The sequence below is a fragment of the Nymphaea colorata genome, chromosome 9, assembly GCF_008831285.2.
Source record: "Nymphaea colorata isolate Beijing-Zhang1983 chromosome 9, ASM883128v2, whole genome shotgun sequence".
Lineage (NCBI taxonomy): Eukaryota > Viridiplantae > Streptophyta > Magnoliopsida > Nymphaeales > Nymphaeaceae > Nymphaea > Nymphaea colorata.
In genome coordinates this window covers 2,589,740-2,607,411 of record NC_045146.1, presented here as the reverse complement: position 1 = coordinate 2,607,411, position 17,672 = coordinate 2,589,740, and the positions used below count along the sequence as shown (strand labels likewise).

At 39.5% G+C, this 17,672-nt stretch overlaps 2 protein-coding genes across 3 annotated transcripts; both read left to right on the top strand.

The window, feature by feature from the left end:
• The first annotated feature begins 1,092 nt into the window (after positions 1–1,092).
• On the top strand, positions 1,093–7,164 carry LOC116260465 (beta-galactosidase 15-like). Its single transcript, XM_031638832.2, has 19 exons — positions 1,093–1,294; positions 1,910–2,005; positions 2,322–2,434; positions 2,645–2,711; positions 2,916–3,008; positions 3,105–3,248; positions 3,347–3,435; positions 3,530–3,635; positions 3,781–3,868; positions 3,948–4,066; positions 4,183–4,347; positions 4,465–4,652; positions 4,867–4,973; positions 5,066–5,166; positions 5,363–5,476; positions 5,579–5,677; positions 5,829–6,040; positions 6,148–6,442; positions 6,866–7,164. The coding sequence occupies exons 1-19, from the start codon at positions 1,118–1,120 to the stop codon at positions 6,968–6,970; spliced, it is 2,478 nt and encodes an 825-aa protein (XP_031494692.2). The 5' UTR covers positions 1,093–1,117; the 3' UTR covers positions 6,971–7,164.
• A 1,186-nt stretch (positions 7,165–8,350) lies between these two features.
• Positions 8,351–14,766, top strand: LOC116260466 (transcription termination factor MTERF5, chloroplastic). Of its 2 annotated transcripts, none has more exons than XM_031638833.2 (4): positions 8,351–8,744; positions 11,804–11,853; positions 12,943–13,161; positions 13,248–14,766. In XM_031638833.2, the coding sequence occupies exons 1-4, from the start codon at positions 8,653–8,655 to the stop codon at positions 14,327–14,329; spliced, it is 1,443 nt and encodes a 480-aa protein (XP_031494693.1). In that variant the 5' UTR covers positions 8,351–8,652; the 3' UTR covers positions 14,330–14,766. The 2 variants fall into 2 exon arrangements, with proteins under 2 accessions (XP_031494693.1, XP_031494694.1); XM_031638834.2 differs by having other exon boundaries at positions 8,352–8,744; positions 12,961–13,161.
• The last annotated feature ends 2,906 nt before the right edge of the window (positions 14,767–17,672 follow it).

Genomic DNA, 17,672 nt, shown 5'->3' with positions numbered 1-17,672 from the left:
AAAACATGGTAAAAAAAATGACAGGATTTCTTGAATTTAATGAGTTTATTTTAGGTAGGGATGTCACCTCATTAGATTTGGATAGGTTATACCCTTAATTATATCTGGTTTTTTTAGATATTGACGATTCAAATTTGTATTGTAATACAAATAAATAAAAGCCATATTCGAATTCGAATTTAAACTCGGATTTTACCATTAGAATCCGATCCGAATTTGATTTTTATATTCATATCGGAATCTGAATTTTGAACCATATTTTACCAATTTTCAAAATGTAAAATAAATTCGATTTGAATCCGCTATTTATGTATATCTGAATCCAAATGATTCCATTTATTGGATCCGAATCCATTCTGATTTCTTAATCGATATTAATTATTTTTTTCATATCCAATTTTTTGGCATCAATTTGATCAATATTGACATTCCTAATTTTCACTCCCAACTCCAGCCGCTCTCCAGCTCAGTCATTAATGAAATCAATTTACATATCAGTTTCCACGCATAAGGCAAGTCAAGAAAGTTGGTAACTAATAAATAGGCAGTGCGTCGGCAAACATAAAGTATAGGAATTTCTTTTTTTCATTTAAACACCAACTTTTGGCTACCTTTTCAAATATGCATCTTCCATTTTTTAATTTTGGAAGCGACGGGCCTGTCTTTTTTATCAGTACTGCAGAATCTTTTTTCTGCAAAGAGAATGTTGAAATGCATAAATTGTCATTATACGAATCCACCACAAAGTGAGTTTAAGTTGAGGGTTTGCTTAGCGGTTGTCAGCAAATCCGAGAAGGGTATCAGCAAAATGAGAAAATCAAGCCCTGCTTTGGCATTACAGCCTAAAGAGTGGTCTCTGATCACAAATTTGCTGGTAAACAATTGGATACAGGCTCCTTATCCTTCACCTTTTATTGCGCACGTATCCAGAACTTCAAGGGAAGACCAAATCAAAACTACCTTTTACCGCTTACGATAATCAGCGTCTCCATAAACCAACAACGCTACTATAATTCTCTGTATAAATTAGGAGGGTGTATTACACTGAGTGCCGCTCGTCTTTCTTCTTTGAATAGAAGAAGAAGAAGCTAGATTTCTCTTTTTTCTTAGGAGAACAATGGCGTCTTCAGTACTAAGGGTCGCCATAGTTCTTCTTTCTGTAGCTGTATTCTTTGGGGTAGCCGCTGGGGGGAAGCCTCTCGTGGTTAGCCATGACGGGAGGAGCCTCCTGCTCGACGGCCGGCGCCGGATTATTATCTCGGGATCCATTCATTACCCGCGCAGCACGCCGGAGGTAGGATGATCAGTGAGCTGTCTCTCCCGCAGGCGCGCCATTAATGGCAGCCCGCGCGTTACTATCGTGCTTAGTTTTGTGCATGCCTTTTTATGTTCGCCGGTGCTGTTTGATTGCCAAAGCGTGGTCTTCGTTCCCCTCACGAACATGAAGCCACTACTACTTGTGTCTATATTATTACTGCTTGAAAATCAATACTTTCAGTTTGAAAAGGTTGTTCTTGCCACACATACACATAAAATACACGCATAAAGTAAATGAAATGAAACCAGCTGATCGGCCGCTAGATGATGCCAGAAGGTTAAATATTTAAAATCCCTCTCTAAAAGTTTTTAGATAGAGGACACACTAACAGCGGTTTATGGTATAGTGACAGTTTTTAAATGTTTAGCCATCCACCAACATGTCTACTCATAAGTCTTCCAAGCATGTCTTACATAGTGTGCGGGTTTATTGAAATCCTACGGACGTCCGTCATTCGGATGTCAGCTTATATATATATATATATAGAGAGAGAGAGAGAGAGAGAGAGAGAGAGTTCCTCTTACATAGTTTGTAGGTTATCTCAAATTTAGCATGAGGATTCACTTGTTCAAACATTAATCTTTGTTTCAGATGTGGCCCGGGTTGTTCCAGAAGGCCAAGGAAGGAGGGTTGGATGCTATCGAGACGTACATTTTTTGGAATGCACATGAGCCTGAACGTCGTCAGGTATGCAACCTTGATCTTTAACAAACTTCCTTTGGTACTACTTAATGTTGGTGCACCAGGAGGTTGAGTGAGCTGGCTGGATTGAGCCAACCTCATTAAGCTCCATCTCATTCCTGAGGAGTAGAAAGCAGTCAACAGAACTTGAGCTCCGCTTGTTTTTGTTTGAGCTGTCAATTTTTCAAGCTCATATATACCTTCTGAGCCCGTTGATGAACACGAACTAACATTCTCAATCTTGGCTCATGTTCAGCCATGACTGTCTCGCCTTTCACTTGGAGCAACATTTTATGACAATAATATTATGTGAATGGTGCAGTATAATTTTGAAGGCAGGCTGGATTTCATTAAGTTCGTGAAGGCTGTCCAGCAAGCAGGGTTATATGCAATAATTCGGATTGGTCCCTATGTCTGTGCTGAATGGAATTATGGGTGAGTTTTCTTCTCATTAACTGATAAATCACATAATTGGTTTGTATATAAAAACCCATTGGTTTTACATCTTCTTACTTGCAGAGAATTTCATAGATGGCAGACAATGACATTTTGATTTTTTTTTTTATTATTATTGTTCTTCCTTACGGTTTCAAAAGATACTTGAGCCGGAAGATAGCAATCCATCTTATTTTCTGCATTTTTTAGGGGATTACCCGTTTGGCTTCATAACATTCCCGGGCTGCAGATGAGAACAAACAATGCAGCGTTTGAGGTTAGTAGTCTAATCATGCAAGTTATTTCTCTCAGTGGTGGTGGTGCCACAACTGTTACTTGACCAAGAATCTCAAACCTCGAACCTCGGAATGGGAAACGTAAGAAAGGCCATTCAATGCCATCACACACACTCACACACACACACACAGGGGGAGAGAGAGAGAATGATTGACATTCCGTTTCCTTTTTTTTTTTCTCCCAGTATGAAATGGCTACTTTCACAAGGAAGATTGTGTACATGATCAAGGAAGCTGGACTGTTGGCATCCCAAGGAGGTCCCATCATCCTACTCCAGGTGTTTAGAGAAAAAGCTCTGCATGATTGTGTTTCTTCTTGATTGCAGGAGTTTTATCTTGATTGCAGTAGTTCTAACCAAATGATGGTAATTCAGATCGAAAATGAGTATGGAAATGTGATTTCACCTTATGGCAATGCTGGAAAGGCTTATCTAAATTGGGCTGCGAAGTTGGCTCTTTCTATGAATGTTTCTGTTCCATGGATCATGTGTCAAGAATCAGATGCACCACCACCAATGGTGATTTCTCTTTTTTTTTTAATGTTTTGTTTCTCTGTAACCTTTTCTTGGGCTTTATATTAATTCGGAACATTGAATTAACCAACAATTCAAAACAGATTAACACATGTAATGGATTCTACTGCGACCAGTTTGAGCCCAACTCTTCAACGAGCCCAAAGATGTGGACTGAGAATTGGACTGGATGGTTGGTTTTGGATCTCCATGTGTTAACTATTTCGTACTTTTATTTCCCCTCTAATCTTGGTAAATTTGAAAAATTTTCTGAATTACTCATTCAGGTTCAAGAACTATGGAGGTACTCATCCTCATAGACCTGTTGAAGATATTGCTTATGCTGTGGCAAGATTTTTCCAAACTGGCGGAACCTTGCAAAACTATTACATGGTCGGTATACTGCATTTTTTAAGTGTGTATTTAAGGTTTTATTATGTCATCCAAGTTCGTTTTGAGACCATAAAGAGGCTTTCATCCATTCTATTCCAAAGTTAAATGCTAAGAAACTGATTCTTTTCTACTTTAATTATGGCAGTATCATGGAGGAACCAATTTTGACAGAAGTGCAGGTGGCCCATTCATCACTACATCATATGACTATGATGCACCTCTTGATGAATATGGTACTTTAAAAAGATTAAAAGTGCGTCCATGACCATGATATGGCCAAAATCAGATCCTCAATATGTGCTGCCTTTGCAGGATATGCTAGACAACCAAAGTGGGGGCACTTGAAGGATCTTCATTCTTCTCTTAAGATGATGGAGAAGGCTCTTACTTATGGTACAAGACAGAACATCACCCTCGGAGATCAGCTAGTGGTAGCCCCTGAGTTTTTCTTCGTTTCTCTTTTCTTCCTCTTCTAGTAAAGCTTCTTCGTTCAAATTCAGGTTGTCCGTAATAAATGACCTAAAACTTCAACGTGATGGCATTGCAGGCATCAATCTACAAAACAGAGGACGGAACATCTGGATGTTTCTTGAGTAATACCAATGATTCTGTTGATGCCACAGTTACATTCAATGGGATCAAATACTTTTTACCTGCTTGGTCTGTTAGTATATTGCCTGATTGCAAGAATGCTGTTTTCAACAGTGCAAAGGTTAGTTCCTAGAGAAATGTAATTGTCCACTATGAATTTTAATGGAACCACATGGTAGCACCTGACCTAGTATATTCCTAATTACCATTGTTATTTTGACCTTGTTTTTGGGTTCAGGTAAATGTACCCACGTCTCTCATCAGTGTAAAGGAAGATGCAAGTGGCCACGCACTCAGAAACTGGCAATGGCATAAGGAGCTGGTTTTTTATAACTTGAGGGCTCCAGATGTCTTCCCTGCACAGAAACTTTTGGAACAAATCTCTACAACAGTAGACCACAGTGACTACTTGTGGTATTCAACTGGGTAAGCCTATCTTGATCTCCATGATTTATGTCCTGCTCCAGTCATGGTATTCAACTGTAGAGGTATTCTATATATTGATCTGAATGAGGGCCTCCTGTTTGATAAAACTCGTTTCTATCATCATAAATCTTCCAGTCAGTACCTCGCCCTGGGCCTAAAAAGCTAGTTTAAAAGCAATGAGTTGTTGCTAATATGGCTCACTGTCTGCATTCAGTGTTCATGTCTCAGAGGAGGATCCTTTCTGGAACAATGGCCAAGTTGTTTTGAGGGTGAATACATCTGGACACGCACTCCATATTTTTGTCAATCATGTGCATGTTGGTAAGAGATCTCTCTCGCTCTCTCACTGCATGGACGAACCAGTTAGACTGACATCATAATGTTGACTTATTATTATTATGCTCGGAACTCAGGATTTGGATATGGACGTGGTACCTTTGTGGTTGAGCAACCAGTTGAACTCAAACCAGGGAAGAACTACATAACACTTCTCAGTGTTACCGTTGGCCTCCAGGTAACAAATTCATCTCCACACAATTCAATAATTGCAGCAGGCACCTACATATAGATAGACTTCTAACACATAACCTAATGCACGTGCAGTCACTATACAACACAAATAGTACATATGCAAATGTTTATGTATAAAAATATTCATAGACCATCAAACTTATGCTAAAGTCTACTGCTCTTTTGATCTTCTTGAATAGAACTATGGAGCTTTCTTTGACTTGGCCCCTGCTGGAATCAGCAGCGGACCTGTTGAAATTGTGGGCCAAAACAATGCCACAAAGGACTTGACCTCAAAGTTATGGATGTACAAGGTAGCCTTGTTTTGTCATTTTGTAACTATCACTTGAAAATGACCATAATAGCAAATTATTTTGCCTCTAGACTTCTAATGATAACTGTTTTTGGCTAAACAGACCGGCTTAAAAGGCCTAGAAGATCTCTCCAACTCTCCTGAAACTTTCAGATGGAGAACAAAGGGCCTCCCAAGGAATAGCTCTCTAACTTGGTACAAGGTCATATGCTTTCCCGCTGTCACTTTACTGCTATACATAAATGTTATTGCTTTTCTCACATGTCAGTCCGCAAAATGGGTTTTGGTGGTTGAGAAAATGTCCAACCTTCTGCACTTCTGGGACTCAGATTTACTTCATTTATTTGTGACAGGCCGAGTTTGAAGCACCAGAAGGTGAGGATGCTGTAGTTGTTGATCTTGGAAGCATGGGGAAGGGGTATGCTTGGGTCAATGGGAAGAACATTGGTCGATACTGGCCTCTGTATACGGCTCCTAAGAATGAGTGCTCGACGCCATGTGACTACAAAGGAGCATATGGCCCAAGCAAGTGCACTACTGGCTGTGATGAACCAACTCAAAGACGGTAAGCTCTGATCTTATCACGTTTCAAAGCACAAGCCTACGTGGATAAATGTGAATCATTTTGTGAATCTGGTATAAATTTTATGTTTCCGTTCCTATGCTTGATAGGTACCATGTTCCGAGATCATGGCTCCAAGAAGGTAGCAACACTTTGGTGCTGTTCGAGGAAGTGGGAGGGGAACCCTCTGGTGTGTCTTTCAAGACAGTTCACAATGACAGATTGTGTTCCTCTGCTTCTTCTAAGGGAAGTGGGGATGATAAGCAGTTGGTGCACCTGCAATGCCCATCTGGAAGAACCATATCATCCATCAAATTCGCATCCTTTGGTGACCCGCAAGGGTCTTGTGGTGCCTTTAAAATCGGAAGCTGCCATGCCCCCGACTCCCAATCAATCTTGGAGAAGGTATGCTGTCTCCCTCTCCCTCTTTTAACGAGGGGCCTGAACTCATTTTTGTTTTAATTAAAAATGAAACTGTTCAATCCATCTATCTCAACATTCGGATGATTAAAATACGATCTGAATTCTGAATGCACTTCAGAGTTCAGATTGAATTCAAAATTGAAATATTGGATATAATTGAGAGCAGACTGGATTCAAACTCGAGTATACATCAGGCTGCAAACTCTTGCAACTTTCTGTTAGATCCTTTCTAGTAGCTCCTAGCGGATTGGTAGCATGAACAAGATTCCGCTAGAGTTTTGTCTTTGAATTTGTATAAGGTGTTAATGGAGTAGGCTCCGAATCCACTGAGTCTGCACCTTAATGACAACCCGATGCCTATAGTATGTCAGAGACTAAGAGGAAGTACTATTGCTGTTTATGCAGGCATGCCTGGGTCGTGAGAGCTGCTCGGTATCCGTCTCTGAAGAAGATTTTAAGAGCAGTTGCCGTCTCCCCACAATGAGTTTGGCCGTTGAAGCTCTGTGTTAACCAGAGGGCGAAAAGCAATGGAGGAGCTCCATTAGTCTAGGCTAGTTTTATTTAAAGTTAGCTGCTGTTTATATTTCTAAATTTTGCACACCCACTTGTTAGCAGGATTGGTCATAGTTGACGCTTGGTTCAGTTTGATTCAGTAGTGTTTTCTGATGTCTAATTCAAGTTTGTAGATCAGGAAACGCATGTCATAAAACTGTTGAGAAATGTAAGACGCATTTTTGAAATCAAGTTCCAATCTTTGCACTTCCATGTGATCCTTTTCCATTTTGGCATTCTTTTGAGTTTCTGACAATTTGGTTTGGGGATAAGAAGGGCCGCTGCAATACAAACACTTATTGGGCAGCTTGTTTTTAGCCTGGTTTAAGGCCAATGGTCTTAAAAGTCAGCTCATGGTCCGTCTTGGTACAATACATGTTTCCATGGCCATCTTTATACACATTAAACTGAAGCACGGCTTAAGCATGGCTTCTTCATTTGACTTGCGCGTGGATCGAGCTTCAATGAACCAATCTTTGCACGAGCCTAAACGGAACCAACTTGATTTTACTCATACTTCAAATATGTTTGAAGGAAATTTGGAGGATAAGAGAGAAAACTAGTCGAAGTAGTCTGGGCTTGACTAAGAGATGAATGGGAATATTTGATTACATTCTTAAGTTTACTTGCCACATGTTCAAATATTTTCTCTATTTGAACCAAGACTACCTAATTAGCAATATCATGCTTGAAATGGCTTAGTTATCTGAATGAGCTTGAGCAAATGCATGAGCAGTGATCCTCTCAATCCGATACCAGTCTGTTGAGTGAGGTTCAAACTAGCAATGATTTGGGAACATGGATACATCTGAAATCTTAAAAAAAAGATTGATGATCAATGTATACTTGAGGTTCATGGATCACTATCATGAGTCCTGCTTTAAGCCTGAGCACCAAAATAGAAGCACTCTAGGGTCGGTTGGGCCCGTTCAATGTGCTTTCTTTTGGGCCAACAAGGAACTTTGTCATTCATTTGAATACTTTGACTTGACAGCCTTGTTAGGTTACTAAGGAATGAAAGGAGTAAAACTTATAGAAATCAAACTAACAACTAGCTCTCACTAACCTATCAACCAACTATGCTATACACCTAGAGACCCTAGAGACTAGGTTGAGTTATACTGGCTCTCAAGATTATGGGAAAGCATCCAACTGAAAACCCAGAACTTCTAATTTCAAATTAACCCACTAAAAAGTAAATTTCTTGACAATTAAACTTACCCTAATAAAATCTCCACAGTATGATGAAACAACACGATCAAATTTGCCCGGTAGAATCTCCACCGGACAATGCAAGGGAGATAAAAAAAAAAAAGAGTGGTCGGCATGTTGAAGGATAGTCCCACGGGCTCGGCCGCTCGTCCACAACGGAAGCATGGGCTGCTGCTGAATCTGGATTTGTGCGATCGATCGGGTCTTTTCAAATATCCGATCCCGCCCGAGAGCATGGAGAGGGGTAGCAGAACAGGCCTATCTATTTGCAGAAGAACTAGAATCTTGGATGTCAATATGTCAGAGAAGGCGCGGTAACGCAGTCCAATAGGAGCGAGCGACGGGAAGAACCCCACCCTTCCCTTTGTGCCTTTTTTATACTTGTCGATTAGAGGCAGCCAAAGAGTGGAGAAGAAGAAGAAGAAGAGATGGAAGCTTTCTCTGTACTTCATGCTCCAAAGCAACTAGTGTTTGAGCTCCCAACCATGCCTATACTGGTTCCCCCCACTTCCGTGATAAGGTGCTTTCCCACCTTTTTTTCACAACCCCCTCCTTCTCTTCTTTTAGTTTTTTAGTTTTTTTTTGTTTTCCTGTCTGCCGTTTATTCTAAGGAAATATCTCTCTGTTAGCTTGTGCTTTAAGCTGTTAGCCTAATTGGGTTTATCTCCTTTCCTTTATTTTTCAACTTTGGGGGTTTGGGGAGCACCATTTTAGTTGAGACATGCAATTGGCGTCGAATTGAAGAGCTGGGTGATTCTTTTTTCAGTTTATAATGACACCAATGTTGTTACTGTTGAGTTCGAAGAGAAATAGTTGCAAGTTGCGATATGTGTTTGTGCTGAAAGCTCTAGGTGCCGGTTTCATTTGCTGGTCGGTGATTAGTTTATGGGCACTATAGGGATTCTTTTCTTTGTGATGAGTTTTCGTGGTTAGTGAAGGTTGATTGGTTGAGTGTGATGCAGGGGGAGAACAAGAGAATCTCTGGAACTGAATTTAAAAATCGTACTGTGAAAGCCCTGACGATGTACAACTAAGCAATAGATATTCTCCTTTCTCCTGCTGCATTATCAGTTACCTATTTATGAAACGGAAAAGGCAAAAACATGTAGCTTACTATACATAGTTAATTCCATAAATAGTGTGCTGTAGGGGAAATGGTTTGGTCATCTGGGGATCCGAAAGGGGCTGTGGATCGCTGTAAATTGCTTGTTTGTCTTATAGAAATTAGCATCACCTGAGTTTTGCCTTATAGAGATTGCCATTGTCGGTTATCCGTGCATCCACTTCATACTGGCAGCCAAACTTGACATCTGATGGATCAACTCCACACGGAGCCTTCAAATTCACTGACTAACATTACTCAAAGTGCCTTAATACTGCAACGAGGAAAACTGGTTATATAAAATCGGAAGCTGTAATATTTCCTGTATCATAAAGAACACTTAGGAAGTTCCCATCCCATCTGGCACATGCGGAAAGATGCCAGTACCTTCATTGGGTGTATGTTGTTTTGCTGAACCCACCTATTCAACAGCTTTTGCCTCGAAAAATTATTTAGATGGCTGTAAACCTTCTACAACCTCAACAGTTAAACCCCAAAATTTTAAACCTAATCACTGGTCTCAGAAATTCTGCTTCAATGTCAAACTAAATGAACAGAAACTATAACCTTAATGTGATTTTCACAGATGTGACATTCAGACTATGTTATTGCTACAGGCACTTGAGTAAAGCACTCATGATGGAAAATGATTAAAACCGGTTCCATTATGCGACTGGCTTCTCAGGTCCCCTGCTTTCCCTAGGATCCACCAATCCTAGGGCAGGGATGATAGTTGTGTAGATGGAAAAATTAAGAAAGGGAAGGGGGAGACGAAAAATAGGGGAGAGAGTGAGAGAGAATACAGGGGGTGAAAAAACCAGTTCCAAGTTAGGAGTGGCTGAACTCATTCATGCATGCGCACAAACATACACATATTTTAGTGAAATTTCAAATAATTACTTTAGAAATCTAGAACCATAGTCATTTTCATTGTGAACCTTTTGCTAAGAATAGATACTTGAACCATGTTATTCAACTGAAAAACATGATATTTGAGAGTAATATATTTATGAAGTTGTTTGACCTTTGCTTTTCAGACCTTTGTACATAGACATTATATGCATCCTATGAACAGTCCAAGATCTATCCTTACAAAATCAATCATGTTGATCACATCTCATGTGGAAACTAAAGGATACAAATTGCTTGGCATGGTATATTTGGTCTATATCCCTGTGTATAGACACAAGTATTTGTGCCTGATTTTGTCTCCTTTTTATCACTGGAAAAAATTCCTTTAAACACCTTATTCGCATGAGAGAAGCAAGCTACATGCACTTTTTGCCTGATTGAAAAGCTATATGTAACAACCCGACCCACTCCCGGGCTCGAGCCCCTGGTTCGACAGATCCCAACCCGCCCCCTAGCAGTTTCGGTTCCGAACCAGGACAATTGTCTCATTAATGGTCTCCCTTTATAAGCCCTTGAAGATCCTTCACAATCTTCGATACAGGACTAAACTTCCCGGGTGTTACAATCCACCCCCCTTAAGGCACATGCGTCCGCGCGTGTGGGATCCTAGGTCCGAGTGTTGAACCGGCTCTGATACCACTGTAACAACCCAACCCACTCTCGGGCTCGGGCCCCTGGTTCGACGGATCCCAAACCGCCTCCTAGCAGTTTCGGTTTCAATCCTAAAAAGGCTAGGAACCAGGACAATCATCTCATTAATGGCCTCCCTTTATAAGCCTTTGAAGATCCCTCACAATCTTCGATACAGGACTAAACTTCTCGGGTGTTACACTATATCCATATATTAATGTTGTTAATTTCTGAAACTGATAATTTGGACCAAATCAATGATGACGGAATTTTTTATTTTCCTTATCAAGTTTTGATGTGTTTGTGTCAGCTGTTGATTTTGATTGCTTTACAACATGCCTGAAATATATGTTCTACTAAGTAGATAATACATAACAATTCTGAAAGTTCATGTTTATACATGTATGTAATGGTATAGAGGGAGCCAAAAGTAGTTTGTACATAATAGATGTATACTATACCTTATCTGTGTTTTGCTTTGTCTGTTTTCAGCTTTTATTGAATTAAGAACATGAGTTATATTTCGGAAACATCTCATTTCAGAAAAAATACAATGGGTACTAAATTAAGAGCTGGAAGATAAATCTACATTTGCCCTTGTGAATATGAGGGGCTTCGGACAGCATGCTATGTTTAACTTATAGTGTAACAGCAGAATCAGAGACTGATGGGAGGTAGAAAAAATGCTTATATCCCTCGGTGTTATTGTTCATATGTCTATGCCATACCTATGACTTCATATTTGGAGGCATTTTAATACAGTATCCAGTATGTGACTCTATCGTGTATCACAATTCATATTCTTGTCATGGAGGTGGTGCTGCAGAAAATACAAATTGTTTTTCTAGAGTCTCTCCCATTATGTCAAACATATTTTTGGGATTTTCAGTATTTAGTTTAAGAAAATCTAATGCTACTTTATTTTGGTTTTGCAGGTTGAGAGTGAAATTTTTTAGGCAGCCCACTGCCTGCCAAGCAAAATCAGGTATTAGGCTTTACTTAGTACTTTGGCCGTTAGCTTTATACTGAGCAACAAACAAAGTTCAAAAGGTTGTGCATGCTGGAAAAACTTATTATTACTGAAATCACTTTCTGAAAAAAACATACTTTTCTGGCTTCTTTTATTCTTTTACCTGAAGAAATGGATATTTCTTAAGTCCCACATGTATTTCCTTCTCCTTTTTTGCATTGCTTATTTGGTGCTTCCCACTTCCGTATGCTTCTGTTAACATCACTTCCTAAGCATTCTGTATGGCAGTCATGTTTTCCACCTGCTAGATTGGCTTCTGAACTCCTTGCGTTACATCTGCATTCTTGTAGCTGCCATTTCATATCAACTTTTGTTTGAGTTTATCAGCCAGAAGACATGTTCATTGCATGTGTAGTGACTTTAATGAATAATGTCAACTGAATCATAGTCACAAGTATAGTTCTGACTTCTCAGCAATTTCTTGGCAAGGTTGTGTCAAGAGTTCCTTTGAAAGAAGTGTTTTTTCTCGGGAAAATATTGATAACTTTCACAGAAATTGAGACAAATCTTAAAAATTGGTTCTTTCTGTCTCTCTTTCCTCTTTCATTATTTTCTTCTTTCTTTCTTCCTTGATTCCTCTCCCCTTTTCCTCCTTTCTTCCTTTCTCTCTTCTCTTCATTTATTTTCTTCTTTTCTCCTTCTTTTCTCCTTCTTTTCTTTCTTTTTTATCTCCTTTTATTTCCTTGCTCATTTCTTTCTTTCTTTCCTGTCTTATTTCTTGCTTTCTTCTCTCTGTTCTTTTCTTCCTTTCTTTCTACATCACGCATGATGACATGAATGATTTTTTAAAGGAAAATAGCACTTTTTTTTTGAAATTTTCAAAATGTCGTGACATTCACATTATCATGGTGTTTCTCGCTGATACTTGTTTAGCCTGAAGTCAATGAACTTGGGGGCCACTAATGTCAGCAAACTTGGTATTGAAGCTATTAAGTTTAATGCATATTCTTGCCTATTTTAGCTTCTATCAAATGCAAGTCATATTGGTTTTTGCAATTTCATCTTGTCATATTCAATAATGCAATGGCATTTTGTATGATATAGTTGCTGATCATGACTTAGATGGATCCAGCACCTTTACAGCAGTCTCTTCAAGTCTCCTGGCAGCAGAAAAAGAAGAGGCAAAGGCTGTTTTATCCCTATTCTTGCGGAAATTGGGTTTGAGCTATGCAACTACAGCAAGAACAATTAACAAATCAGATTGTTTCATTCGGCATCTAATCTCTAGACTGCACTCAGTCCATAAATCACGCTATCTAGTAGGTTGGGATTTCCTTCACTCGGTTTTTTCTATCTTATTCTTGTGGATGTAATCATGGCTTATGACTGCCACATCCTCATCATTTCAGGAAGAGAATTGACCACTCTTGAAATCAGAGAAGCTCTAGTTCCCTACCTTGAATCCCTACTTGAAGAACATGGCGAGGTTCTGGTAGACATTGTTGAGAACTTCCCAAATCCTCCTGGGAAAGAGAGATCATCCCAATTGTCACCTCCAAGTGTAAAGATTGACATGAAGAAAAAAAAGGCCCTCTCCAAGGTTAGTAACTTGGACTCTGATGGCCAACTCCCAATGCAAGTGCGCTACCTCCTGGGGATTGGCTTGGATCATGGCCAGATCAAGGATATGGTTCGAAGGTTTCCATCGTTTGCATACTACAGCTTGGATGGAAAAATCAAGCCAGTAGTCGAGCTCCTTATTCAACTTGGGGTACCGGAATCGGACATACCCAGCATTATTTTTAAAAGGCCTCAACTGTGTGGTATTAGCTTCTCAGAAAACTTGATGCCTATGATGAAATACTTAGAAAGCTTGGGTGTTGATAAAAGGCAATGGGCAAAGGTTATATATAGGTTCCCTGCATTGCTTACTTATAGCAGACAGAAAGTAAAAGCATCGGTAGACTATCTAGCAGAACTGGGTATTTCAGCAGAAGTCATTGGGAAGATATTGACAAGGTGTCCACATATTGTCAGTTACAGTGTGGAAGATAAGCTGAGACCCACAGGCGAATACTTTGAATCCTTGGGGGTCAATGCTGCGGTTTTGCTTCAACGAGCACCTCAGGCATTTGGTCTAAGCATAGAGGCTAACTTGAAACCTGTAACTGATTTTTTTCTGGAGAAAGGTTTTGCTATGGAGGAGGTAACAACGATTGTATCAAGATACGGAACATTATATACCTTTAGTTTGGCTGAGAATTTGCATCCAAAATGGGAATTCTTTCTGACAACAGATTATAAAAAATCCGATCTTGTCAAGTTTCCTCAGTATTTTGGCTACAGATTGGAACAGAGGATTAAACCAAGATATAAACACATGAAAGAGTTAGGAGTAAGACTGTTACTTAATCAGCTGCTCTCAACATCGGATGCTGAATTTGAGAAAATAGTGCAGAAAAAGTTGAAGAAGCTGGTTGATGAAAGGTAGCCTTGAGTTGATACTGGGATGAAGGATTAAGCATGGGTGGAACATTATTGTGTTGTTTGTATATTCATGTACACATGCCTGCAAGCCTAAAAAAGTGGTCCCTACAATTGGGAACAGTAGTCCGTTCCCTTCAATGCTGGCAGAGTACCAGGCATTCGTAGACTTGCAAATCTGTTATGGCTGGTCTGCTAGCGCACTTGCACAACCTCATATCTTTATGATTTTAGAAACTCAAAAGTGCAAGGCTCCTTGGAGGTCCTCCTCCCTCCTTATCACATATGCAACAAATTGAGTTTTTGGTGATATTATTTTGCAGCCGGATCTTGTTTTTGGAATCTTTGATTTTTCTTTCTTGTGTTAGAACTCTTTGTCTGTATAGAAACTTTCTTGCATTGATTGTGAGGTACATTAGCTATTCACCTTTGCTTGTGTTTGAATCTTTGTCTCTCGTACATGCAATATTATGGTCAGCGAAGCTGTAACCTTGACTGTGTTGGACTGTGCTTCGTCTCTTATGGCATTTAGAGGCAAACGGACTAACTTTGTTTGAGTGATAAAAAAGGATCCACTTATTTCATGAAAAAGTCTTGAGCCGGAGAGAAGGATATAATGCTTGCCGAGTGTGAGGTTAGACTAAAAGGAGCCTTCAGTTCCACAGTGGACTCCCTATCCTAGTCCAACCAATTTAAGGGCCGTCCTTGGTCTTGATGGGGAAGACAGAAAGGTGAAGCGCAGCTCTATTCTTCTGCAAGTGCTGCAAGAGGTCAAATTTGTGGAAAGGTGCAATGACCAATGCACCGATGCACTCAGTGTGTATCTTTTCATCAAAGGATGGAGGATTCGGAGCTAAGGATGAAAAGATTTAGAAAGTGTTGAACTTATTGCAGAAGGGGGTAAACCAGCCACACAAGATTACTATACAGAGAGATAGGTTTGGTACCCACGAATCGAATGAAGTCTTTCCACTGGTGCAAGAATCTTTTGGCAAGGTGATTGAAGCAGAAGGATGGAGCCCAAACACTACCTCTCTTGCGATAGGTTGAAGGGAAAAGCAAGAAACCTCCAAAAAAAGTTTTGGTAGTTGAGATCATGGCATCTTCATTTGTCTAGCTATTGATAGACCATCTCTCACTTACTAGAGCTCTTTTGGCGATTTTACTTTTAGGAACATTCACTGGTACATCCAGCCTACCCACATCCCCATTTCAACCAGTCTATGAAGCCAATAGAAAATAGAGGTTTTAGGAACAAGATATTGTTCCAACTCCCTTCCAGATCTGTAGAAGAAGTATGCTATTAACAAGCCTGTTCCTGCCTTAACATTCAAGTGTTTCAATTTAATTATTGAGAGTAACATCAATTAAAGTGATAACATTGCCCTTAAAAAAGTGGTGAATTAATAATAGGAAGATAACCGAATGCTTTTCAAATCGTACGCTGTGAATTTTGCTTAAAGCAGCATATGATGAATATATCTTGGAAGAGCTTATGTTAGGGATGGATCTGTCAGTCACAACAATGCAAATAATTATGCGCTACTAGCTCTAGATTAGAGTTAAACTTTGAAGAAAAAAATCTCAAAAATTAAAAAGTTGCCTACGTTACACCTGCTTGGATTACTAGTCGGTGCATATTTAGCCTACATAAACGCAGTAGTTTATGTACAGTCAAATGAAATAAAAAGTCCCAAACTATTGCTATTATAGGCCAGAGCTCCATAAATATCATGAGCCTTTGTTTCAAGCTAAGGCTTCTCAGAAACAAAATTGCATGCCGAGCCTGAACCCGATTATTGTTTGGGCCGTCCTAGTTTCTTTACCATGCCCAACTAAAAAGAGGTCTTAACATTCAGTAAATCCGAGTATCCAGCCCGTGAATAGGATTAAATCAGAACAAGTAAAACGAGGAAGCATTAGCTTATGTATACGAGTGATTATTATGCATTAGCGCCCAGAACCTGGTTTAATGCCCAATGGTTCCTGCTTCCATAACTTGTGTTTGCATATAGGAAAGAACTGTTATTTGAAGCATATCATGTAGACTAAGGATTATGGCTATTGATTAGCTAGGCAGACTGGTAACCAACCTTTGGTGCTGATCTCAAATTTAAATCCAATTAAACTGATATCCAATATATTTGAGCGATAAATGCTAGGCTAGCTGCTCAAAGCCATTTCAGTTCAGGAAGTTACTCTGAGTTAGAATCTTAATCTAATGTAGTATAAAGATCGGTATGTGAACTTCACTTTTTCCCTTTTCACGAAACTAGCGACCCACTGCATGTTGCTTTGTCAATGAAGTATTTGAGACACTGCTTCTTTTGTTAGGAGATCAATTGCAAAGACCATTTGTTAATGATGGTTATTCATAAAGTCCTCGGGCTGCAACCCCAGATCTTTAATAGGGTGAAAATTCTCGGATTTCTTATGTACGAGTTGCTACAGACTACAATAGTTTATACTGCAACGAATATAAACAGTACCTTGTTTCCATTAGCAGTCTCTAAAATGGGTAATCTTAGGATATGGAAAGGATGGTTGTAAAAAGGAGAAACAAGGTGAGGGGAAGAGAGAAGAAGTCGTCAGAAAGAGAAAAAACAGGATTGAAAAAACTAGTTCCAAAATATTGGAATTGGTTGAAATCATACCCATTTACCTTTGCACAAGCAAAGATGCAGCTGATAAAAAGTTTACACACACACACACATATATATATATATCAGTTCCAACATGATGGACAGAGCAAAACAATGAAAAAAAGGTGGAAATTTTTGTTATCTAGTATTAGTTCCCAATTTTTTTTACAACCATTCATCTGCAACAGATGGACCGCCCTGATTAGATGATTGGGTAACAGCCAAAGTCACCACACACACACATATACACTTCATTTACAAAGATGGATTAACTCTTATTGATAAACCTAAAGTGGCCCTTCGATTCCTTGGGCGTCTTTTTAACGCCGGGCATGTTCGATTACCACAAACGTGTGAAGGGATTTGACAGGCACATCCACCGTCTTTCTAGCACTAAAACCATGTTAGGCACTTGGTTTTTACATGAAAGGCAGTTTGATGCTAGAATCTACAACATGGTGTTAGTGCGTTTTATCCAAAACGAACTTTCCATGAAATCACTTCATCTCCGGAAAGCATTTTTATCGTGCTTCTTTCCAGATTTTAGAACTTCCTTTTTTCTCTTTCTTTTGTAAGACTGTAAGTTGGGGTCTGATAGAATGCAAAGCTGCTTGTCTTGTTGCTCACCAAGAAACCTTGCAATTAATGCTAGAAAAGAGTTATCACATGCCTTCCAATAAGAGGCCTGTCCTTCTAACAAGACTATTA

Excerpts from the sequence above, each read along its gene's own strand:
- LOC116260465 (XM_031638832.2), top strand. The coding sequence starts at position 1,118 with ATGGCGTCTTCAGTACTAAGGGTCGCCATAGTTCTTCTTTCTGTAGCT. Across the intron at positions 4,348-4,464 it reads CTGTTTTCAACAGTGCAAAG|GTAAATGTACCCACGTCTCT; the intron begins GTTAGTTCCTAG and ends TTTTGGGTTCAG. Across the intron at positions 4,974-5,065 it reads TGTCAATCATGTGCATGTTG|GATTTGGATATGGACGTGGT; the intron begins GTAAGAGATCTC and ends CTCGGAACTCAG.
- LOC116260466 (XM_031638833.2), top strand. The coding sequence starts at position 8,653 with ATGGAAGCTTTCTCTGTACTTCATGCTCCAAAGCAACTAGTGTTTGAG. Across the intron at positions 8,745-11,803 it reads CCCCCCACTTCCGTGATAAG|GTTGAGAGTGAAATTTTTTA; the intron begins GTGCTTTCCCAC and ends TTGGTTTTGCAG. Across the intron at positions 13,162-13,247 it reads TAAATCACGCTATCTAGTAG|GAAGAGAATTGACCACTCTT; the intron begins GTTGGGATTTCC and ends TCATCATTTCAG.